The sequence below is a fragment of the Triturus cristatus genome, chromosome 6 (genome assembly GCF_964204655.1).
Source record: "Triturus cristatus chromosome 6, aTriCri1.1, whole genome shotgun sequence".
NCBI lineage: Eukaryota > Metazoa > Chordata > Amphibia > Caudata > Salamandridae > Triturus > Triturus cristatus.
This window is the reverse complement of record NC_140589.1, coordinates 43419379-43445701: the sequence shown is the minus strand read 5'-3', so window position 1 is coordinate 43445701 and position 26323 is coordinate 43419379. Positions and strand designations below refer to the sequence as shown.

General features: G+C 47.5%; 1 protein-coding gene across 1 annotated transcript in view; it reads right to left on the bottom strand.

Annotated features, from left to right (window-relative positions):
• KIF6 (kinesin family member 6) overlaps nucleotides 1-26323 on the bottom strand; it is a 1720339-nt gene that overhangs the window by 1411563 nt on the left and 282453 nt on the right. Inside the window, exon 4 of the mRNA XM_085610234.1 lies at nucleotides 19897-20044. Within this exon, the coding sequence (XP_085466360.1) occupies nucleotides 19897-20044 (148 nt within the window). The remainder of the gene's footprint in view (nucleotides 1-19896; nucleotides 20045-26323) is intronic.

Sequence of the window (26323 nt, the reverse complement as noted above, 5' to 3'; positions counted from 1 at the left end):
GATGTAGCCGGGATTGGAACCCGGCTCTCCATGGCACATGGTCAGCAGATGTAGCCGGGAGTGGAACCCGGCTCTCTATGGCACATGGTCAGCAGATGTAGCCGGGATTGGAACCCGGCTCTCCATGGCACATGGTCGGCAGATGTAGCCGGGATTGGAACCCGGCTCTCTATGGCACATGGTCGGCAGATGTAGCCGGGATTCGAACCCGGCTCTCCATGGCACATCATCAGCAGATTTAGCCGGGATTGGAACCCGGCTCTCCATGGCACATGGTCAGCAGATGTAGCCGGGATTGGAACTCGGCTCTCTATGGCAAATGGTCAGCAGATGTAGCCGGGATTGGAACCCGGCTCTCTATGGCACATGGTCAGCAGAAGTAGCCGGGATTGGAACCCGGCTCTCTATGGCACATGGTCGGCAGATGTAGCCGGGATTGGAACCCATCTCTCTATGGCACATCGTCGGCAAATATAGCCAGGATTCGAACCCGGCTCTCTATGGCACATGGTCAGCAGATGCAGGGCAGGACTGGGAACCAAAACCGGCCCTGGTAAAGTGCTCGGCCGGCCCCCCGGGCTTGGGGGTGCCGCCGAGCTCTTAGCCAGGGCCGGTTTTCGGCCGATTTTGTTACAGGGCCGATTTTGCAGCTATGCTGCAAAAACGGCCCTGTAACAAAAACGGCCCCCAGGGGCCCAAAACCGGCCCCCACCCGTGCGGCGCACCGGGGGATTGCCCGGTGCCCGCTACGGCCAGTCCAGGTCTGAGCAGATGTAGCCGGGATTGGAACCTGGCTCTCTATGGCACATGGTCGGCAGATGTAGCAGGGATTCGAACCCGGCTCTCTATTGCACATGGTCAGCAGATGTAGCCAGTAAGCCACATGGCCTCCTGTGAAAGCTCAGCTCCTATTGGGCACGAGACTCTAAGAGGACCTTGAGCCAAGCCAGCACCATACTTCTGCTCGAGACTTCTGGCTCGAGCTTTCAGTGGCTCACCCAACTCTATTCCTAAAATATATAGATATACATACTGGCTTGCATATGCATAGCGCTTTCGGTCACAGGCTGGTATCTCATAGCACTATATATACACAAGTCACTATTCCCCACTGCACCAACCAAGATTCAATCCTGTGACTCTCTGGCCGCACACAACCATCTATCCTCATCACATTAACCAACTGAGGTTTAAGGTCATAAAATAGTACATTTCCAACCGATTATTTTTAGATATTTAATTTAATGTGCATGCCTCTTTTTAGGTCTCGCCAGAGCATGCGCTGCTCTGGCGAGACATTTAGTGTGTGGGCTTTCAAAAGTCCAACCACATCTTTGGGGTGGCATTGAGCGTGCGGTTACGCGCACAATGATGAGCAGAGGCGCCATCTGGCTTTCCTCTCTCGTCATGGTGCGCGCACATCGCTCGCGATCACTTTCACTTTTGCCACGCGCACCACTCGCATGCTCACCTCCTGCTCCCCCTCTCAGTTAACAGCCCCTCCCCCGCCACAGATAGTATTTCTTTTCGCTTCCCGAGGTGCGCGCTGCAGTCTAATCTCTTGTATTATTGTGGCAGGCTCCTGTGGGCTTGGCTGTCTCACTGCTTCCTTGTTGTGCGAAGTCCGTTCTTATGTTGTGATGCTTTTCTTCAAAGTGTTTTACTGTATTTTCATGGAGCAGTTTACCGATGTTGAGTCCCAGCGTCCCTCAGCCTTCGCTCGTGTTTATTTCAAAGACCTTCAGCCTTGAGCGAACTAGGACGCATTGGAAGTTTTGATGGGCAAGCCAACCTGCTGCCTTATTAACCCAGATCCTCTGTTGATGTGCCGATCTGCCATTTCCCTGGCCTCCCAGTTTGTATTGCAGTGCAGGCAGAATCGAAAGGTTCTCACTAAGTATTAGTATTCCGTGTTTGTCTGTTGTACACAAAATCGGCCTTGATGCAAGTATTTTTGACTCCGAAGCTACATTGCTTTTTTGAAAATGCTAGTTTGCTTGCGTAAACAGCAGTTACATTAACCTGTTCTAGTATGCCGAGCATACCTTCATTTTGAATGCCAGTTTTGCCGTTAACAATTCAGTTTTAGTGGATAGCTTGAGGTGGCCTTTTGCCTGCAGGATTGATTTTTATTCCCAAATTTAATGCATTGTTTTTCTCTGTTTGTGGCCAGATTAAGCGCATCTGCAAATAACTTGTTTTGAGACTTAGTAACATACTATAAAATTATATAGCGTAAGAATGATAGGAGCAGTTTGACGAAAAATAATACAGTAGGTAGAAATGTGTGTTTTTCTATGCATTTACAGTTTAATGTCTGGTCATTTTTTTCTCTCGTGAAAATGTTAGTTGGTAACACAGCATAGGAGGTAGTACGGATCTTTTTACATGTTCTCTCTCTCTCTCTCTCTCTCTACTCTCGCTTTCTCTCTCCTCTCGCTTTCTTTCTCTCTCTCTTTCTCGGTCTCTCCCGCTCTCTCTTTCTCTCCCGCTCTTTCTCTCTCTCTCTCTCCCCATCTCTCGCTCTCTCTCTCCCCCTCTCTTTCTTTCTCACTCTTTCCCTTTCTCTCTTTCTCTCTCTCTCTCTCTCTCGCTCCCCCTCCCGCCCCCAGCGCGATCCTTGACAACAGCTGAGAGCTCAGTACCGGGGCTTTAGGTGTCTCGGCAGATATAAGCTCAAGACATCAGAGTATCGGGCCCACTGGCCCGATGACTTCCTCTTGCCTAAAGTTAAATGGGGCCAAAACAGATATCATGTTGTTGGGCTTCAAAGCTCCGATAAACCTTGATCCCTGGTGGCCCAGCTGCCTCGGAACCCCCCCCAAACCTAAGACCAAAATAAAAAGTTTAGGGGTTTGGATGGATGACACTCTAAACTTCCAACATCAGGCCAACAAGGTAGCGGCAACCTGCTATGGTCTCATGAGATCGTTAAAAAAAGTCCTTGACCTTCTTCCCTTTGAAGCAAGACGCATCCTGGTCCAGTCGTTAATTCTCTCAAGACTGGACTATGCTAATGCTATATATCTGGGGACATCAGCAGCTACTTTAAAAACGTTGCAAGGTGTTCAGAACTGTGCAGCACGTCTGCTCATGAAGATCCCCAAACGCTGCTCAGCAAAATCTTCAATACGTACTCTTCATTGGCTCCCAATTCAGGAGAGGATCACATTTAAGGCTCTGTGTTTGGCTCATAAGTCCATTCATAATATGGGCCCCTCTATTCTGAACCCTTGGTTTCAGCGCCATAAATCAAGAAGATCCCTCAGATCCAATCACCGTAATCTTCTAGTGGTGCCCAGGGTGAGACTCGCCCGGATGGGCGGCCGGCTTCTCTCTGTACAAGCGGCTAACCTCTGGAATAAGCTCCCCGATAACATCAGGCATGAATCAAACATTACCATCTTCAGGAAGCAACTAAAGACTTTCTTGTTTAAGTAGGTCTACTTTCATCCTCTAGGTCTTACAGCGCTGGGATGCCCATGGGTAGCCATGCGCTATATAAGAAAGTATTCATTCATTCATTCATTCACTGATGTAAATATAGTCGTCATGGTCTGATGCAGGATAGCCATAGAGAACTAGCACACCTGGCTCACTTTCTAGATGTTACTCTACAGTGTAACAGTCTCCTTTCAATGATCATGGCTTTTGTACAGACGCTCTTGCCGTAGCACCATGGAGTTTCATGACACATAAGAGGCACCAAGAACATGTTGAGGTTGGCATCATTTAGTTATCAGGAAAAGATGCAACCTCAGTAAGGTGAGTTACAGTAGTAAGAAGTTTTAGGTTTGTAAATGCATCGTCAACAGTGGGAAAAATAAACATCAAAATGGGGATTTCATCAAAGTGCAGTAGCTCGATTTTGCTTGTTGTAATAGAAAACTGGTTTTCAAATGACCCCAAACCGATGTGCGTTTTATTGAGTAATATTTGAGACACAGAACGTTTTACAAAACGTCAGCAAAAGTGTAGCGGAAAGCCATTAGCAACCAACTGCTGCACACACCTGCCCGGTAATATTGTATGTGAAGCGATAATCCATAGCTGTATAATCCTCAGGTCCACGCCGTCTCGCACGCAAAACGTGTTGTTGATCCAGCAAAAACCTGGTCCTGAAGTTTGATTTGTTGATCGCTTAAAAGCCCACTTGACATACATGATGATGATAAATACAAACCCAATAATTCTCATAGATATGAGTATCTCTTCTGATCAGCCTGACCATCCTGCTATCTAGAAGTTTCTTTCCAATTGAAGAGAGGTGCATCTATCTTTGTTCAAAAATATCCTATTAAACCACTCTTGGCAAACTGTTTGTTTCATTCTAGATTTAAACAAGCATTGGCATAGCCAATAGGTCTAGCCTTTGGGACCTTATAAGTGTTTAACTATGCAACAGTTAATGTTGTTGCACCAAGGATATTGTGCTGCATATCTAAATACTTATAAGGTCCCAAAAGCGAGACCTTTTGGCAATGCCAATGCTTGTTTTAGGTGAAGTTAGCTGAAGTTGACAAAAAAAAAACCAGCTCCAGAACATTCTGTTCTATTCAGCCCCATATTTGATGGTGCCACCCCTCTCACTGTCCTTGCTCCAGGGCACCAACGATTACAGTTCTCAACTTTTGCATGCATTTACAACTCTGCAAGAAAATGAAGACAGCCTGGAAACTCTTCAAATAAACAAGGTTGCGCTCCCAGGCCATCTTCATTTACAAGTGCTTATAGATGCCTTTGCATCCCCCTGGGAATGCAGCCATGGACCCCCAGGGGGCGCACCCCACAGACTGAAGGTCTCTGTTCAAAACCATGTTTACATACTGGCGCCATCTTGAATATTTTCATTGCTGCTCGAGGGTGTCACTCATCCTCTAAGTTTGCCAAGCCAGATGACAGCAAATACATATATTTATTATTGTTTATGCAGTCCACATCAGTGCTTAATTTGTAATAAATAAATGCCAGGGCTCTCTCAGGAGGCCACTGTAGCCTGCACCACACATTGTCCCTGCCGCGATGCCAGTGATAGTAACAACACAACTACTAACCATCACATTCCTACAAGTGTGACATGTCAGTCTATTCCAGGCCCCCAAAGCTATAAGATTGGCTTGGGTTGCTGGTAATATTAATTTTTAATGTATTTTGAATTAATAATTACTTGTTGGTGTGGTCATCTCTGAATTAGCCAGACAGTGTCACATTGTGGCAGACTGTCACAAGCGCTGGTGTTCACAATTTAGTGCTGATGCCGAGCACTGGAAACCACCGGCTCAAATTAAGCACTGCCAATGCACCAACCCCCAAAGCTTTAAGTGGGATGAAAAAAGTATGTTTATGGGTGGGTGTTTTCTGAAAGGGGCTTGGTCTAAAAAGCGTAAATAGAAATCTTTTCCAAGAGTTAGCCTATATAATTAAGAGTGTGGCTTAAAAATAATGAACTAGAACTCTGTGCTCCTCCACAGTGTACCACCCGAGCAGTACTTTGGTCCCTCTCTGTGAGCTTTCTGTTATTACATTCAGACCCATTTTACAGTAAGATACACACAGGTAAAACAAGCCAAACCTGTTGCTTTTGCCAATGCTTGTAGTAGTGCCTGATAAATGATTAACAATGATTTTATTGTGAATAATTAGACTTGAGGATGTTTTAATTCTGAAAATTGAGACTGAATTAAACATTACTGAGATCTGTGGAAGGGGTAGTGGTCTTCGAAGTGTCTCACTAACTCCCGCTCTTCAATTCACACCACTTTCCTCGGCATTTACAACCTTTTCCAACCACTTCTTTCTGAACTCTTCCATCTGCCTTTTTCACACATCTCTTTCCTGTTCAGCGCCCCATTTTCACTCTCTTCTGCAATTACTTCTCTACATTTCCATACCTACACCATTCCCCTACACACAAAACACACCCTTTCACCCGTACGCGCTGCTTTTCTATTGTTTCACTCTGTCAATGTTTCGAGAGCTGTGTACCTCCGACACACACTTTCACCCTGAATCACAATTACAATTGACAAACATGACCATCGCTCTGGGCATCTGCAGAGAGGCCAAGGTTTGGATGAGCATGTACTCTGAACACCTTAATGAACCACTGACTGGCACTGAGAGCAGCTGGTACTGCCTTCAGTCTCAACTCCAGAGCTCTCGATCGAGCTCTGTGGAAAACACCCAGCCACATCCTGAACTCACTCCAACACCTAGAGACACTCAGTTCACAGTACATGGCATAAAAGAGTAATATGCTGCCCAAAAAACTGCAGAAACACAACATCTTTGGAAAAAGGAAACTGTTATGGATGCAAGATTAGGTAAAACGTGAAATATATAAACAGGAACTACACTGCTTATCGGTTTGTACAGTCATCAGTCAGAAATCGATCTGTTTTTTGGCTGAAAAGTTAAGGACACAAATAGGTCCTGACAGAGGCAAGTTGCAGTGTCAGTTTTAAATTACTATCGCGTCTGAGACCTGGGGGGACCCATCCCACTTAAAGCTCTGACAGTGTCTCATTGCGACCCCCCTTCCCACACACCCACACATGCACACACACATGTACTATCCAAAAAGAGATGTGTATGTGCCAGTGTGTATGGGAGAGGAAGAAACATCCATGCCTCCCCCAGCAGCACAAACTAACCTCGCCGTCACTAGTCACACACATCCCTCACATAACACAAATCCCCAACTAGCATCAAAAAGATATACCCATGGGGACTCCTCCTATACCTGCCTAGCTGCACGCAGTGACGTCTCTAGAGGTGAGCCCTAGGGGAGGGGGGCACACAAGGGGCCACCTAACAAAGAGAAACCATGTTTGTAAAATAGCGCGATAGATACAAACACACACAAGGTCATTTTGAGTACACCATGAATAAAACATCCCTAAGGGCGGTGGAAGGCGCACTGGTCTGCAGGGTTTCTCAAGCACCTCAGTTCTGCTCTTCTTCACACCCCTTTCTTCTGCAGTCTCTCGGTGAGACACTTTCGCCTTTCTCACATGTTTCACACTTTATCTCTTTCCTCGTTAGCACCTTCTCTCCAGTCTCTTCTGCACATACTTGCATCTTCTTCCCCTCACCTCCCCACACACAACGCACCCACTCACCTCTAACCACTGCCTTTTCTTAAACCTTCGCCACGTCAGTAGTTTTAGAGCTGTGAACCTCCTTCACAGACTTTCGCATAGAATCTTATCTACAACGGGCACATCTGGCCATTGCCCTGTGGCCTCTGCAGAGAGGCCACGGGTTGGATAAGCATTTATTCAGAACTACTTTATGAACTACGGGCGGGCACTGTGAGAAAATGACACAGCCTTCAGCCTGAACTCCAGGGCTCTCAATCGATGCTCATTGTAAACACATACCCACAGCCTGACGTCATACACACATCGAGGCGCCTTTTCACAGTACACGCTATACTTAATGTAAGAAATCGGGTTATTAGTGGAGAAGGATGTGAGGCCTTTCACAAGTAATAAGCCCACAATGGCCTTTTTACCGGGAGTCCAGTACCCCATTGTAGCACTTGACTGTCTCAGGGTAGCAAAGCAGGGCGGTCAAGGGGGGCGGTGCGGGCTACTAACCCCAATGCATGGCAATGCCTTTGGTGACACCCTCAGATCACATTATACCCCATTGGTACTGAACTCAATAATAACAATACCCTCCACCTATATATGATGCAACATAACAAAATAATCGGTTGTCGTTTTAAGTGAGGCAGGCCTACTGGCTTTGCCAGGGTATCATCACATTAGTAAAAGCAGCCACATTTTATAGCTCAGCATTGAAATCACATTGCTTTCTCATTATCAACGTTGTCAACGAAGCATTTCACTACAAAAGTGTGTCAGAGGTTTGTTTTACTATCACTATATTGCCTCTGCAATCACAGGGCCAGCCACAAGGGGTCTCCACACTCCAGAGCCCAAGAGCAAAACCCCAAGCTCTAGGAGTGCTCTAAAGAATTGGGAAGTCCCTCCCGGGGTCATCATCTCTATACCCCTGGAAACTTGGGGTGAATTTTGGGGATCAATACGGGAGGCTCTTGTACCTCCTAAAGCCTCCTCCAACACTTCTGAAAAACACTGATTTAGTATATTATTTAATTTATTGAGATTTTTATAGCACAAACATGACCCTTTATTGTATCAGAGCGCTGTACATCGGGAAAGCACAAAGGTCAACATATAGGAGTACGCAATTGTGATGGAACAACAAAGTCAATATAAGAGCAATGGGTCTGTAGTAGGCCCAGAGGGTCTTGTGGAGGGGCAGGCCGTGGAGGGCAGTGTCTGGGCAGGGCGCTTCTTTGTTGGGGACGGACTCTCCTCATTAGTAGTGGCTTTACTTTTCGTTTGAAAAGGGCAGTTGAGGGGTTGGATCTGGTCTCAGGAGGAAGAGAGTTCTACATTTTGGGGGAGATTCCGGCGAAGGTACGCTTGAAGGTTTGCTTTTGTATTTGTATGGCTTCAGTAAAAGGGAGCCTGTGCTCCGTAAAGTACTATTCTCGCCTGCTAGGACGAGTTACTTGGCCAGCTAAATTGGAGTGTTATGGTGAAGAGCTTTGTGAGTTCAGCAGGCAGCTTTCAGCTGGATCTTTGCCTCAGAGGGCAGCCAGTGCAGTGTTCTGAGATCTGGGGTGACATTTATTTGAGCCTGTGATGAGTCGAACAGCTGCGTTAAAGGATGCCTTTAGAGGTGCCAGTTTTGCTTTTGCCAGACCCGTGAGGGTGGTGCTGCCGTAATCTAATTTGGAGATCACTAGCCCTTGAACCCGGCAGTGGTGGCTGGTGACATTTGAAAGTGGTGGGGCGTAAAAAAAGGGTCTAAATGTGTTTTGTGTCATAGCGAGCCTGATTGACTAAAGGGGAACTGCAGGACCCTCACGCCAAGGAAATTTTGAAGAACAAAAAAAAAAGGCCCAAAGGATGCAGGTTAAACCACATTTCAGAAAGCAAGAATATTTATAAAAGTAGGTAGGATATGTAGACTTGAAATAATTAAACACATTTAAAACTGTCCCATATCGTGCTTCATTCCTGCTTGCACCCGTGCCATCCATTTAGCCTGACTGCATTATTTTAAAAGAATAGGGAACATTGGCGTTAGCCGCCTGACCTTATTGCCAAAGAAAGATGAACTATATGTCACCTCAGGTCTCCATTAGGGCCAAAGATTGGGTGGCGAAAACAGTGACCAAGTCTCCATAACCACACTCTCTCAGATGCATTGAATTAGTTATATAGCGCCACTCATACCAGTGCAGGGTGTCTGAGCACTTTGCATCACACGCATATTACACACAGACATTCAATCATACATGTGTAAATCACTGTGTAGGAAATGTTACGTAAACCAAAGGACTAAAAGTGTAGGAGTCACATGTCATCCATACTGGTAGGCAGCATAGTTTAAGAGTGCTTGGTGTGGAGAAGCACAAACTCAGAGTCGAAAAAGAAACAGCATAGTTGGGAGTTTTCTTTAATAATAAGAATCGATTTCTAGCCAAATTAACCCTTTTTGCAACATTGATCAATGTTCTGTACTTTGCAGCGTGTATGCAGTTCTAGGATGAAAGTTAATACCTCACTATTCTATATTAGGACTAAGGACTTTAAATTATACATTGCAAGTAACCTGCTGATCTGTTTACATCTGTAATCTACATGGTACACGTTCTCTGCAGCAGGCATATTAACCCTCTGCACTAACTTCACCTAAGTCAAAACCACAACTATACAAAATGCTGATCTCTCTCTCCAGGAAGATAATTAATCACACGAGTTATCTTGACATTTATGTGAGGCCTGGTAATTGCGGGGTGAAAGAAACGCTGCAGCAGGTACTTTAAAGGCATAATAAACTTTCAAACACGGCGCCCCCAGGATTCCAGCACCCGGTGCGGTGGCACCGATCGCAACGCCCTAAAGCCAGCCCTGACTGGCATTGATACGGCACCGGAGGGTCTAAAATAGTAATGAATGTACATAACTATTTTAGGCCTAAGGAGGGCCTAAAATAGTTTTGTACATTCATAACTTCACAGTAACGGCCGGCATGATGGGGGTCGTCACGGGGGGTGGAGGCGGGTGGGTAAATGAAAGAAGATTATAAAACTTACCATCCTCGTCCTGCAACATCTTCTGGATGCGTTCCAACTCCCGCTCCGTCCTGCAACACCGCAGCTTCTGGATGCGTCCAAACTGCCGCTCCCGCCGTCCTGAAGTCTCGTCGTCATGTCGTCATGAATGAAAGGCAGCCTCCCTCCCTCCGCTCTGCCAATCACAACGCTGAGGCGCAGTAGAGAGCGCCCCAGCCGGGACCATTTTCGCTATGTAGAGTGGGCGCCGTGGGCGGTGCTGCTCGAGGGCATGGGGGGAGTGGCTTGCCCAGTGTTGTGCATACGGACTGTTTGATCGGCCCCAGGGCCGGCCAAACAGTCCCTATGCACAACACTGGGCAAGCCACTCCCCCCTGCCCTCAAGCAGGACCGCCCACCCCCGATCAGGCACTTCTGCTTTCTCGCAGTGCGAGAAGGCAGAAACATAAATGGTAGTTATTACCATTTATGTTTCTGCCTTCTCGCACTGCGAGAAAGCAGGGGGGCGGCGCCCAAACGCCCGTATGGAGGAGCCGCCACTGGAACCCGGTCTTAAGCTCAGCAGTCGGAATGAAAGGTTTTCATTTCCTTACTGCGAGCAATTGGTAGTGGACGCCTCTCGTGGCGGCGCTGATGTGATCCCGCATAGAAAGGAGATCGTCTAAGAATATTCCTAGAGATCTAGATGAGGTTATGATGTGAGGGGTGCAGCTGAAGGCTGTTAGACGTGAGAGTCATTCTTTAATGTTCACAGTGTGGTTGGGTGGAGAGATTAAAAGGAATTCAGTTTTGAGGGCTTTCAGTTCGAGGTGGTTGCAGGTTACTCAATGTTGAGTTTTTGTCAGTGTGTTGAGGATGCTGAAGTCTTCTGGAGAGGCGAGTTTTATGTATCATCAGCACACATTGTATGAGATGTTCGAGAGTTTGAGGACTTCAGTCAGAGGTTCCATGAGCAGGTTGAACAGGGTGGGTAACAGAGAAGAGCCTTGAGGGGCACCAATCATGACTGGCGTCTGGATGGATAGAGCGTGGTAGATCATAACTCGGAGTATTGTTGTGAAAGAAAGAGGAGAACCCTTTTAACACGGTGCTGGAGAGACCCATCCTGCATTTTAGGAGGTTCCAAAGAATCTCGTCTTTAACCATGCCAAACCACACTGACAGATCAAGCAGGATTAATAGGCAGGAGTCATTCTGGGCGAGAAAGCTCAGGGCTTCATCGACAATATGGACCAGGGCAGTTTCGGTGCTGTGACCCAGCCAGAAACCAGATTGGCACTGGTAGAGGAGTTGGAATTGCTCTATGCGATTGTGTAGTTGTCGATGTATGCATGTTTCCAGGAGCTTGGCTAGGGTTGGGGTATTGGAGATGGGGCAGTATTTGTTAGAGTCTGACTGGTCAGAGTAAGGTTTTTTTAATGTAGGGGTGGCTTGGCTGCTTTTTAGCCTTGTGTTAGAGAAGCGCTAATAATCCTTGTCCATAAGGGAACTAGGGAGCGCTTGAACTCGTCGAGAAGCCTGGAGGGTAAGGGGTCATTGAAGAGGTTGGAGTATTTCAGAGGAGACAGTAGTTTTAAGATGTCAGATTCGTCGATAGTCCTAAAGATGGATCAAGAGGCATTGCTGCTTGGTTTGGGTGAGGGGCTTTCAGGGCGCTCTCCCTGATATAAGGGAGTGAGGTAGAGGGTCATTGGTAGATGAGATCTCTTAAGTGTTTTGGAGATCAGTGTCAATTAACTTTGGTTTCTCGATAAAGAAGGAGGCAAATACCTCACAACTGGGCGGCGTTAAGTTCTCGGATGAGAGGGGATTAACTTTCCTGTTAGTTTGACCTTTGATAATTTCAAAACATCTTTTTGGATGATGTATGGCCTTGTCAAGTTGCTGTTTGAAGAAAGACGCTTTGGCGCATCTGATATGCCTGTTGTAGACTTTCCTTCATTGCTCAGGTTGAGGTTAGTGGGGGAGGGGGAGGGTCTGCATGTTCTTTCCTCTGATCTTAGTGAGCCATGTTTTTCATTAAGGCTGTTATCAAACCATGGATTTGATTTTTTTGATCTGGACTCCTTTTAGTTGTAGGGGGGTAATGGTGTCCATGATGTCGTACATCAAGTTAATATAGTTATCAATGGTGGCTTGTGTGTCAGAAAGGTTATTGGGTGGAGGTAGAATGTTATCACTTAGAGCAGATAACGTGAGTGGGTTGATCATTCTGGTGTCTCTGACCCAGCATTTGGCTTTTAATGGTTGGCCTTTGGAGGTAATTTCCCTTTCTGCTATGAAAAACCTAATGCAATGGTGGTCAGTCCAGCCACATGGTAGGATGGATTCCATTTGGACGGTGTGCTCCTTTGTTATTATTAGGTCTAATGAGGCCCCTTTATTATGCGTTGGGCTGTTGCAAGCTTCAACCAGGTTTAGGTTGTGGAGTAAGGATTTGAAGCTATTCACCAGAGGGTCGTTTGTCTGGTTCCAGTGGATATTGAAATCGCCAAGGAAAATCGGATTGTTGTGTGATCCGTTACTGGTAGAGATGATCTCCATGATTTGTTTAATGAATGCATGGTTTTTAACGGGAGGGTGGTAGATCGTGTGCAGCATACATAATATGTTGTCTTTTGTTCAGATATTGACCCCCAGATATTCGCATGAAGACAGAGATTGGGTGTGAGTTTGTTTTATTGAGAGATTGTTCTGATGAATACAGGCGATGCCCCCACCCAGACGCCATGAATGGTCCCAATGAATGACGTCATGGCTGGGAGGAACTAAAATGTCCTGAATGGGGGATGAGGATTCATTAAGTCATGTTTCGGTGAGTAGCAGGAGGTTCAGGTCAAGTGTCAGGATAAGGTCGGCAATGTCGGCTGCACGTTTCACTGCAGATTTGCAGTTGAGTGACGCCCATTTTAGGTTAGATTCGGTTACGGTTGAGGATGGATGAGATATAGGGATTCATTTGGGGTTGGATTTAGTGATGGACCTTAAGATGGGATGAGGATTCCTATGCGGGTGAGTGATGATTGTCTGGATTTTCCCCACAGGTTCAGTGTGTCTGATAGGTATGTGGTTGTAGGAGGCGAGAAGGGAGAGGATGTCACTTGTGGATCAATTACTAGCCAGTCTATTGGGTCGGCAAGAGAGTTCTACATTCGGTTTGCAGCTCCGTTTAGGTAGAGCGGACAAGGTGTTGGCAGGGCTGTTGGCAGAATGATGTTTGAAGGTGGGATGTTCTGGTTTCAGTAATGCTTTTTCTTGTATCTTGTATTATCTAAAGAGATGGGGGATTTGTGATCCGTAGAGCTGGAAAATGACTTAACAGTGTCAGATGACTGATCGTGAGGAGCGTTGATGCTGTTTCTCCAGAGATCGGCATTGATATACATTTTGCTTTTTGAATGGGGAAAGGAGTTGGTGGGGAGATGGCGGTTTCTAGGGGGATAGACATTCTCAGGTGTGGAGGTAAAATTCTGTACTGTGGTGATGTGGCGACTAGGGTTAGTGTCGTCATCTTCAGGGGGGGAGGGCGAGAGAAGTCTGGGGTGTAATGGAGCCATGGGTGGTAGAGAGGGTAGAAGGCAAAGGAGAATGGTGGGAAAAGGTGAGGGAAGGAGTGGATGGGGCTCGCTTTGTGGGGTAGTTGGTCACGGAGACAAGGGCGTGAGGGTTACATCATTACCTATCTTATCTTTAATGAAGGAGAAGAGATTGGCAAAGAGCTCTAGGCTGTGATTAGAGGACTGTATGAATACAGTGCCGTTGTTACAAATAGTAATGGTGGTTTCAGCATTATAAACAGATGATGCTACGATAGCAAGTTTGAGACCAATCTTCTTGGTGGAGGTGGCCCCTAGTACGGAGGCTTTCCTCCATTGAGCGCGGTGGTTAGTGATGAATATTATATCGATGATGGTGACCTTGCCCATTTTGAGGCACCAAAGCTAGCAACAATGCAGAATCTAGCCCCCTCGTAGGGCATTATGGAGTACTCGAAGCCTGGCAGCAGTTCATACTTTGTAAGCAGCTTCCTCACATTTCACTGTACAAGCGGCTAAGTGCTGCATACTTTATTTTGTAGGTTTATTTGGGAGGTGTCCCAGTCCTACCAAGGGCAACCACAGCCTCCATGGTTCATTGAGGGCTGTAGGGGAGCCCCAAGGCCTGCAGCCCCTGCCAGCATCTCACGTGGTCAACACTTTGCTATGGCGGCACAGAAGCCGGCAGTTTCAGTTTTTTTCTCCCACTCGGCAGGCAGGAAGTATACAGAGGCACAACACACCTACTCACCAGACACAGGGGCAGGAACAGAGCACAGGTCTGTACTCTTCTTCATCTTGCAGGATATAGGGGCCACAAGGGACCCGAGGAAAATGTGTACAGCCACACCTCTATGTTTATTTCATCAGACCTCGGGGGATGGGGCTTTCTAGCTATCCTGATTGCATTAGGCACCAGGGAGGGGACCCGTAGGGGAAAATGAGAATCTGGTGAGGTGGCCCCCACCAATTTAAAAATCAATAAATGGGCTTGCGTTGGCCCTGGGGCCCAGGCATATCCCAGGGGAAATTCTTAGATATATGGCTGAGCACAATGTGTTTTATGTTCTGATTGGTCTCCGTGGAGGACAGACTTAAAAATAGCAATATCTCCAGCCCCAAGGGCTGATTTACATGATCTTGGGCTCCCTTTGCTGCTGGTGGCCAGACCTAGCTACCAGGAGCCTTTCCTGTGGGTTTCCAGGGCTCTAAAGGGTACTTTTCATGGGGAGATGGATTTTTACTGATCCCTACACCTGACCAATCCTCTGCTTGGCTTCTGGTGCTGTTCTCCTACTGCCAGGGGTATCTTGCTCAGACTCTCTGCAACCCGCCAGCAAAACACCCTCCCTGCCTCACTTCCCCGTTTCCAAAAACTACCGGCTTCCGGAAGGGCACTGGGGTTTCAGCGGAGTGTAGGACCAATCCACAGAATTCCTAGGGGAACTACCCAGTGTCCCCTAGCAGATCCATTCTCCTAAATGTTCCTCACGGGGTATAGGAGGCCAGTGCCAATGGCCCTGGAGAGACCCGTACTAGTCCTGCGGGGCAGCTGGAGTCAAATTTTAAAGTCTATCCTTATGCGGCATCAGGTGGCTTCTCTTTCCAGCTGGAAATTCTTTCACTGTTGTTGCTCCCGGATCCGGAGTCTTCTGACGATCTCTCCCTTGTGCAGGGGTATTAAAGTGAGGGCAAAAAGTATTAGGAGCCGGACAACCCTAGCTAATCCTACGATGTCCCATCATACCTTCACCCTTGTTCCAAACCTCCTGCACAGCATTCTGGAAAAAACACAATATGGAGACTTAAGTTGTCTATGGAAAATCTCCCCTGAAAGCCTCAGCTCTGTCCCTGGATGCCACAGTTGCCTGATCTCTTTTCACCAACATTTCTTAGGTGAGTCCCTCCTGTGTTGGCTCAAGAGGTCTGACCCTCCTCTTTCGTTCCAGCGGGTCTGGGCTGAGACAATCCAACTAACAGATGCAGATTTCAACCACACTTCTTCCTTTCCAGGAACTGGGCCAAGCATTGTTAATTGCCCTATGTTGTGGGTCGGCCTCTGGTCCCTCTGCTTGAAAACTAAGCAATTAACCTGACTCAGTAGGGGGGGCAAAATCCTGAAATCAGAGCTGTGTTGCTGAAATATGACAAATATCAAAGTACCAAAAGGCATTTATGTGGCATCCAAAGACCCGCTCTCAACTGGATCTGCCACTTCTCAGCGGTCAGAACACAAGCTGTCAGCCCGGCACCTTACTCCCCGGAAGATGGCAAACTCATCTGCGGAGGGCCTCAAGGTTCATCGCTCAGTCCCACCCTCTTCAAAGCAACGTTCTCTCCTGCTGGGAGGGCGTGCCGCAAGTTAACCAGCTGCCTCGCTCCACGAAAGCCAATTGTCTGAAGCTCAATATCCACAAGACAGAAGTATTGTTCTTTGGCAAAAACGCCTCACCACGGGAGTCCAACTGGTGGTCGATCCAACGCAGACTCACACCCACACCCATGCCAGGACGCGTGGAAGAATCAGCGACAGCAAACTGGACGTGACTGAACAAGTCAATGCCTTCACTGCATCCTGCTTCCACACCCTGACAATGCTGAGAAAACACTAAAAATGGCTTCCCAATATCACTAGTAAAACTGTCACTCACGCCCTAGACACCACCAAGTTGGACTAGGAAACATCCTTCACACCAGGATCACAAAGCAAATCACCAAGAGACTACAAACCATCCAGAACTCAGCAGCCAGATTCGTTCTCCCACAAAGAGCTCCCATCACACGACACCTCAGACATCCCCACTGGTTCCTGATACACAAACACACTCAATTCAAACTTCTCAGACACACATTCAAGGCACTACACAACTTAGGCACCACCTACCTGAACAGTCGTATCTCCTGCCAACCACTGAGACACTTCCGCTCCGCAGGACTCTTGCTTGCACACATCCCATGCATACACAGAACCAGGTCAGGAGGATGGGAGCTCACTTAAATCGCTCCGAAATGGCCCCCCACTCCATATCAGAGCCAGCTCCTCTCTTCTTGAATTCCACAAGAAGCTGAAGACTTGTTTTTCAATTAACCAACCTACCTTTGGCATGGCTAGGCACAAACAATTGCGCAGCACGAGGATATCATCGCGGGTGATAGTGCGATTTACAAATACAAATAACATATGTTGGAGAGGGTAAATTAATACTCAAGTTCATGTTTTACCCCAGTTTGGTGCCTCGCTGGAACCTGTAAGCCTAACTGGAGAGAAACCGTACTTTAGAGCAGATTTCCCTCTAATTTGTACACAGTGTAAGCACCACAGACCTACAGTATGAATGCCCACTCACATCATAAGGCCTACTCCAGGTCAGCTCTGATACCTGAAGAGTCCCTTCTGCAACAGGCAACCTGTGCACAGATAATGGGTGGCGCAAAATGGTAGTCTCACACGCGCAGCCCATATATGTGTGTGCTCAGGTATAATCAAATCAGAACCTCTTACCCTAGCTCTGTAGCAGTGGCCTTATCATAAAAGGAAGTCACTGGAAGTTAACATGCTCAGTCGAATTACGGTGAGTGAGCCTCATATAAGCCCTGATTACGAGTCTGATGGTCTGAGGACCTCCAGACTCGCAGAGGTGCCGAACCGGTGCTCTGACCGTCCCATTATAAGTTGGGCAGTCGGGCGGCCATTGCAGCATGGAGGACGCCAGAGAACCGCTGTTCGCTGGCAGTGGTGCGGTGGTATAGAGGCAGAAATATGCTTGGCGGGACTGCCGTTGTCCCACCAAGCATATTACGAGTTTTGACCCTGACATAATTTTCATGATGAATCCATGCACAGCGCCAGAAGACTCGTATACCCACAACAGTAGTAAAGGTTTCTTTTTCTGCCTTCAATGTCTTTAAATTTGTACTGAAACAGGAGATCTTTAGGTGAGCGGTGCAGAGGGCGCTTGAGAGCTATCACTCTGTTGAAAGCCAACAACAGAATTGTTTCACGTCAGTTATGTGACCGATGGTAAAAGAGTAGAATATAGCTCAGTGTTTATGCTCGGACACAACTTGGAAGAAGTAGAGAGTCTATAGTTCTATATGAATTATTTTGTGTGAGGGAGGTTTGGTAGGTTAACTCTCCAAGGATACATTGATTGTTGCGGGTTACAGTGGTGACACCAAGGAAAACATCTGCAAATGTGACGTTGTTAAGCGGAAGCTTGCATATCAGTAGTGTGAATGGAAGTGTGGAGTGGACAAGAAGAGATTCACATTGATCAGCAGCAGCAAATTCTTTGAAACATGTGATCCTATAGAATTCTTAACCCTCCTTCAGTTTTTCCTTGGGGCGGTATCCAAGTGGGATTGCTTCATCAAGCCTGGGTGGCACATCATCTCTAAGCCAGGTTTTGGCGATGAAGAGGTGGAGGTGGAGATCAGGATGCAGATGTTTAGACATCATCGATCATGCACTAATTAGGAGACAGACCATCGGGTAAGACGGATACATAAAGTGGGGCCAGGAATCAGGATTAGTCACTGGGGCGAGAGTTAACCGGGGAGGAGGATGATGAGGGTTAGCAGAACAGTCTTTGGATTCTCAAGTGGTTGTAAAGCCAGCTGATGGTTTCAGAGGGTGGCTGACCAAGTGAACTGGGTTTTGCTTGGTAAGTGATAGTGTCATATTTGTGCGAATTTCGAGCTTTTCACCCTGCTCCTTAGTCGCGGGTTCTAGACATAACATATGACTTGTGCATGTATTTGTGAGGTGCAAGCTGAAAAAGTTAAGGATGTGCACTGAAACAGCGATGAACGTTACTAAACTCATTTAAAAACATGGTAAGCCATAAAAAAAAGTTTGGGGAAGGTGAATTCTTAACCCTGGAAAAATTAAGTCTGGCTGGCAAACAAAGCATTAAACGTTTTGGGATAATTCAATAGTATCCCTCAAGAGCCTATAAACTGTTAACCAATTTAGAGAGAATTGTATAACACAATCCAACATTATGCTCTTTTTTTCACATTTTGTACAGAAAAGAACTTAGGCAAAAAACCCTGGTGGAAGTCAGGCTCACTCCCTCTGTTCAATTTAAGGCAGGTATTTATGCTCCACTACGTTCCTAGTTCACCAACCACCACTATCTCTTCCTTAGGGCTGGCAGAGTCAGAAAACATTAGATTTGATGTGTTCGGCTATTTCCCTGGTGGCACTGTTAACTGATCCTACAGAGCACCCGCCATTGGAGCCATGTTTCTCTGGCCCGGTGTCCTAAACTTATTTTAAGAATAGTTATTGCGGCTGGGTCATATGCGCAGAGGATAAAAAGGCATCACATGGTCATTTTAGTTCAATGTATAGTGACACCCTCTTTCAAAAATGTATACTCAAATCAATTTAGAAAATGTTGGCACAAATTATAAACTAAAAGAAATAATTTACTTGGATAACATATAGCGGGACGTTTTGCTATAATAGTCAGTTCAGAGATGTTATTTGACTTAGAAGTCTGGTACAAATGTGGAGTTTTAACAATGTCAATGTCGAAGAGGGCAGTAGCAGGACACCAGCCAACAACTGGCAAGCATCCAATTTGTTCTCCTCTTTGTTCACCCACCTCGTATGTAGTGTGGGGTGAAAACTGGCTATCCTGATGCCAGAGTTACCACCTGATCGACCACTGGGAAATCCACACTAAAGAACTGGCACTGGAGGGGCGCTCAAGGTGGGTGCCCCCTATCATGCCTTTTAGTCAGAGTTCACAATATAAACCATGGAAGTTCCAGAGAGAAAAAGTCTTTAAATGCCCCCCAAACAGTAGGAGTAAACTCGACGAAGGTCTTGCCACGCTAGCATATCCCGGGGCCTGCCACCACGAAGTATCTCCGCCATGGACACATGACGGGTTTTTAAAGGTACAATGTTTGGTAACCTGATGGGCAACTTTACCACTAATCTCCTTGGCTCTAGTTCACCCACTCTGAAGAACAGGCCCTGTACCAAGGGGGGTAGGGCAGTGTCAGCTTATTTTGGTAAAATAAGATCTTGGTAAAAATAGAGGGGGGTTTGATTGTAACTGCATTTTATCATTTCTAATGAAGGCTCTGTTGTGACATTTCTTAGTGCAATGTATTTGTTGCATTTCCAGAAGCAATAGTCAACACCTCAATTTCATGTTCTGTTTCTCCACTACCACAAAAGTCACAATATTACTTTTAAAGAAATATGTAAAGAAAAAGTTGTACCTGCTGGAGTTGCTCGAATATGTAGGATAAAGTTCGGGGAATAATGCCCCTGTCATTGTATCTCTCTGCTCCTCCAGTTATTGTGAAGGTCTTTCCACTTCCCGTCTGTCCGTATGCAAAGATGGTGCCATTGTAGCCAGCGAGGACACTGAAAAGGAGAAGAGAGGCCATGTCTTGGGGACTTGGAGCAGACATCTTGGAATGGGCTTACCTGCTCTTGCACGTAACAATGTTACAACTGACTGGATAATGCCAGCCAGTTATGGTTCACGTGCACAGCAGAAGAGCCAGCCCCGTGTTAAGGACACATGGAGCTGGGCACGGGCAACACCTGCCCCCCTCCCCAGAGACCCCAGTGCAAAAGGTATACTAGTGGCACCTGAATAGGGGTTAAACTGAGAAGTGCATCTGTAAGCAGCACACGCTGACTCCTCCCACACCAGGCACAAGTAAACCCTCAATGCATACGAGTAAACCCCCAATGCATACGAGTAAACCCCCAATGCATACAAGTAAACCCCCAATGCATACAAGTAAACCCCCAATGCATACAAGTAAACCCCAATGCATACAAGTAAACCCCCAATGCATACAAGTAAACCCCCAATGCATACAAGTAAACCCCAATGCATACAAGTAACCCCCAATGCATACAAGTAAACCCCCAGTGCATACAAGTAAACCCCCAGTGCATACAAGTAAACCCCCAATGCATACAAGTAAAACCCCAATGCATACAAGTAAACCCCCAATGCATACAAGTAAACCCCCAATGCATACACACATAGCAAACAAATATGTACCACAAGCCCAGTGGTCACCCATTCCCATGAGTTCTCTGCCTCTCTTGGAGGATTATCATAATAACAACAATAACAACAATTCCAACAGGAATAAAAATAACAACAACAACTAAAACAATAATAACAACAACAACGATAATCAAGCAGAAGTAATGGTTGTATGAGGGCTGACGCAGTGACATAACGAAGCTTGAGGGGCCCCCCTGCAAAGTACATGGAGGAGGGTCTCCCTCCGGACTCACTCGGGAGCTCTCATGGTAGAGTACTGCGCTGAGCAGGCCCCTGGAGCTCGGGCCCCTCGCACCATAGGGGTTGCGGGGGCATTTGTTACACCTCTGGGCTGTTGTCCTACATCCCAGATTAGGGAGGCAGCACTACTACTGTGCGGACACACATACCCCAATTCACAATCTAAGACTGGTTGAGCTGCAAGGCAAACTAGAGTGGATTGTCTGTGGCAAACAAGACTACACTGACGGCATGCCTCGATTGAGCAGCACGGCTTACTATAGTGTTAATTTCTACCTTGATTCAGGAGAGTAGGTTTTCACAGTGTCCGTGCCTACCCCGATTCTGTAGCGAAGGCTTCCATAATGTCTGTGCCTACCTCAATTCAGGAGGGTAGGTTTCCACAGTGTCCGTGTCTACCTCGATTCAGTAGAGAAGGCTTCCATAGTGTCCGTTTCTACATCGATTCATGAGAGTAGGTTTTCACAGTGTCCGGGTCTACCTCGATTCATTAGCGAAGGCTTCCATAGTGTCTGTGCCTACCTCGATTCAGGAGAGTAGGTTTCCACAGTGTTCGTGTCTTCCTCGAATCAGTAGAGAAGGCTTCCATATTGTCCGTGTCTACCTCGATTCAGGAGAGTAGATTTTCACAGTGTCCGTGCCTACCTCGATTCAGTAGAGAAGGCTTCCATAGTGTCCGTTTCTACCTCGATTCATGAGAGTAGGTTTTCACAGTGTCCGGGTCTACCTCGATTCATTAGCGAAGGCTTCCATAGTGTCTGTGCCTACCTCGATTCAGGAGAGTAGGTTTCCACAGTGTCCGTGTCTTCCTCGAATCAGTAGAGAAGGCTTCCATATTGTCCGTGTCTACCTCGATTCAGGAGAGTAGGTTTTCACAGTGTCCGTGCCTACCTCGATTCAGTAGCGAAGGCTTCCATAATGTCTGTGCCTACCTCGATTCAGGAGAGTAGGTTTCCACAGTGTCCGTGTCTACCTCGATTCAGTAGAGAAGGCTTCCATAGTGTCCGTTTCTACCTCGATTCAGGAGAGTAGGTTTTCACAGTGTCCGTGTCTACCTCGATTCATTAGCGAAGGCTTCCATAGTGTCTGTGCCTACCTCGATTCAGGAGAGTAGGTTTCTACAGTGTCCGTGTCTTCCTCGAATCAGTAGAGAAGGCTTCCATAGTGTCTGTGTCTACCTCAATTCAATAGAGAAGGCTTCCATGGTGTCCGTGTCTACCTCGATTCAGGAGAGTAGATTTTCACAGTGTCCGTGCCTACCTCGATTCAGTAGCGAAGGCTTCCATAGTGTCTGTGTCTACCTCGATTCAGTAGAGAAGGCTTCCATAGTGTCCGTGTCTACCTCAATTCAGTAGAGAAGGCTTCCATAGTGTCTGTGTCTACCTCGATTCAGGAGAGTAGGCTTTCACAGTGTCCGTGCCTACCTCGATTCAGTAGCGAAGGCTTCCATAGTGTCTGTGCCTACCTCGATTCAGGAGAGTAGGTTTCCACAGTGTCCGTGTCTACCTCGATTCAGTAGAGAAGGCTTCCATAGTGTCCGTGTCTACCTCGATTCAGGAGAGTAGGTTTTAACAGTGTCCGTACCTACCTCGATTCAGTAGCGAAGGCTTCCATAGTGTCTGTGCCTACCTCGATTCAGAAGAGTAGGTTTCCACAGTGTCCGTGTCTACCTCGATTCAGTAGAGAAGGCTTCCACGCGGTCTGTCTCTGCCTTATTTCATTATAGTAGGTTTCTTAGTATGTATCTCAGCCTCAATTGAGCACCATGGCTTACTAAAGTGTCCGTCTCTGCCACGATTCAGGAGAGTAGCTTCCCATAGTGTCAGTCTCTGCCTCGATTCAGTGGCGGGTATGAGTTTCTATAATGTCAGTCTCCTCTCCATCCAGCAGCTTGGGTACCATAGTGGTTGTCTTAGTCTCTCTTAAGCTACGTGGATTTTCATAGTGTCCCTCCCTGGTTCCATTCAGCAGCATGTGTTGCCAAAGTTCCCTTTCCTGGCCCCATCCAGCAACATGGATTTCCATACTGCACTTCTCTACATCTATCCAGCAGCATGGGTTTCCATCCTGCCATTCTCTGCATCCATTCAGTTGCATGGGTTTCCATAGTGTCCCTCTGTACTTCTAATCAGTTGAATGGGTTTCCGTCCTGCCCTTCTCTGCGTCCATTCAGTTGCATGGGTGCCCATACTGCACTTTTCTGTGTCCCTTCAGTTGCATGGGTTTTCAGACTGCCCTCTCTGCCCCATCCAGCAGCATGGGTTTCCGTACTACCCTTCTCTACGTCCATTCAGTTGCATGGGTTTCCATACTGCCTTTCTCTGCCTCCATTCAGTTACATGGGTTTCCATACTGCCCTTCTCAGCGTCCATTCAGTTACATGAGTATCCGTCCTGCCCTTATCTGCATCCATTCAGTTACATGGGTTTCCATACTGCCCTTTTCTGCGTCCATTCAGTTGCATGGGTCTCTACACTGCCCTTCTCTGCGTCCATTTAGTTCCATGGGTTTCCATACTGCCCTCTCTGCCCCAATCCAGCAGCATGGGTTTACGTACTGCCCTTCTCAACATCAATTCAGTTGCATGGGTTTCCGTACTTCCCTTCTCTGCTACCATTCAGTTACATGGATTTCCATACTGCCCTCCTCTGCGTCCATTCAGTTGCATGGGTTTCTATACTGCCCTTCTCTGCGTCCATTCAGTTGCATGGGTTTCCGCACTTCCCTTCTCTGCTACCATTCACTTGCCTGGGTTTCCGTACTGCCCTTTTCTGCGTCCATTCAGTTGCAAGGGTTTCCATACTGCCCATCTCTGCATCCATTCAGTTGCATGGGTTTCAATACTGCCCTTCTCTGCGTCCATTCAGTTGCATGTGTTTCCATACTGCCCTTCCCTGCATACATACAGCAGCATGGGTTTCCATACTGCCCTTCTTTGCATCCATTCAGCAGCATGGGTTTTCGTACAGACGTTCTCTGCCTCCATCCAGCAGCATGGGTTTCCGTACTGACTTTCTCTGCGTCCATTCAGTTGCAAGGGTTTCCATACTGCCCTTCTCTGCATCCATTCAGTTGCATGGGTTTCCATACTGCCCTTCTCTGCCTCCATTCAGCTACATGGGTTTCCATACTGCCCTTCACTGCTTCCGTTCAGTTACATGGGTTTCTGTACTGTCCTTCTCTGCATCCATTCAGTTACATGGGTTTCTATACTGCCCTTCTCTGCGTCCATTCAGTTGTATGAGTTTACGTACTGCCTTTTTCTGCCTCCATTCAGTTGCATGGGTTTCCTTTCTGCCCTTCTCTGCCTTCACTCAGTTACAGGGGTTTCAATACTGCCCTTCTCTGCGACCATTCAGTTACATGGGTTTCCATACTGTCCTTCTCTGCGTCCATTCGGTTACATGGGTGTATTCCCTCCACGATGGCGCCCGCGATCGGACTCGCGGAACAGGAACCAGCCAGTCTATTTCTCCCGCGGATGGAAACACCGGCTCCAAGTAGTGGAGAGAGAAGACGCCGAGGAGAATGGAATTCCCTTTTTTGGCACTCCTGAGGACCGCGAATTTGGAGGCTGGCAGGGAACCCCTGCTGAAGGAAGAAGACGCGGATGAGAAGGCAGACAGCCGACCTTCAGAAGAGCCGCCCAGTGGCAACGCGCAAGAGTCCAGCCGGCCCGGAGAGGAGGAGGGCGGCAAGACTCCCACAGCCATGACCCAAGAGGGCCGTGGCCCTAGGCAAGTACCTCTCTTTCGTTACCTCACTGCGGGCTGGAGGAGGATAGGACTGTGAGAAGCCCCTATAGCTAAAAACTAACTAAAACCCTTTCCCTCACCACCTCCGCCCCCCCCCCATCTTTTCCCTAGAAGCACAACCCTAGTTGTGGGTGACGTGGCGGTAGACAAACCGACCATAACCCAGAGTTCCTGACTTCTGTTATTTTCTCTTTGAGGGTACAGGCCACACTCCCCTCTTCTGGCATCCCAGCAAGAAGGAGAAGCCGGTCAAAGACCACGGAACAACCCCCCCCTCCCTTGGGAGAAGGAGGAAGAGACAATTCCCCCTTCGTGACTACGTGGCTGGACTGACCCAGAAAGAACCCTCTTATTGTTTCTGTAGTGACTTTATTCCCCTGTCTTGAGCCCCACACGACCTATACGCTGCCCCCTATCGAGAGGTCAATACAAATATTCGCCAATCCTCGCTTCTGACTCAGTGCTCTATGTAGCTGGGAGATCACAGTGGTGTCAGAAGTGGGACTGGGTCATTTAAGACCAGTATGACCCAACCCATCACCATGGAAGCCATGATCACCCAGCTAGCCGAGGGACAGACACACCTACAGCTAGTCATCGAGCACCAACACCAGGCAGCTGAGAAAAATAGAGAGGCCTTCCAAACTGCCCTGAAGGAACAAGCAACCCTGTTGACTACTAACCAGCAAGTCCAGGACTCAGCCATCCTATGGCTCACAGACGCCATATCCATGGCCAGGGTCCACCCTAACGTTCCCAGCTCGGTACTGCAGAAGTACCAAGAGGGGGGGAAGATCCCAATTACTTCTTGTTAATTTCGACAGGGTAGCCACAACCGCCTGCTGGCCTCCTGAGCGGTGGAGTCAGTATATTGCTCTCCTCCTGTCCGGCGAACTGCAAGCCGCCTATCAGGCCGCTAACCCCGCTGGTCTCACGCCCTACCCTGAGATAAAGAAAACCATTCTCTAAAGGCTGGAGTATGACACAGAATACTACAGGGCAAAATTCCGTAAGGAGAGGTAGGTGGCGGGCGACAACCCCAGAGCACTATATGATCATGTCAGAGACCTCCTTCAATACCCCATAAAACACCCATCAGACAGGGTGAGAGTAAAAGTGCTGGCTTAGCAAGAGGGATGACGAAACTGCCTACACAACCTTTTCCCTCGACTGCAGGCCCTCAGTGCTTTAAGTGTTTATAATGGGGTCATATATCAAGACACTGCCCAGTGAAAAGTGAGACTGTGGAGCCTATGGAGGTTGGGTTAACCCAGAGAAGGATACTCGCCACAAGGGGAGCAGAGCCAAGATATAGAAAGACAATCCGTCTTAACGGCTGGTCCGTGGACGCACTATTAGACACCGGGTGCCACCACACGGTAATATACCGAGAGCTGCTTCCAATTAGCCACATCAAAAGCGAGACCCAAATACAGGTGCCCTGTGTCCATGACGATGTACATCTATATCTCGTGGCCAACGTCTTGATGGAAAAAGAAGGGGAACCCCAAGTACGACAGGCGGGCATAGTCCCAGCTCTCCCAGAAAAGGTCATACTAGGAACAGATCTTCCCCGATTTAATGAGTACTTGGCGAGTGTGTTCAAACATCCTCCTGAGA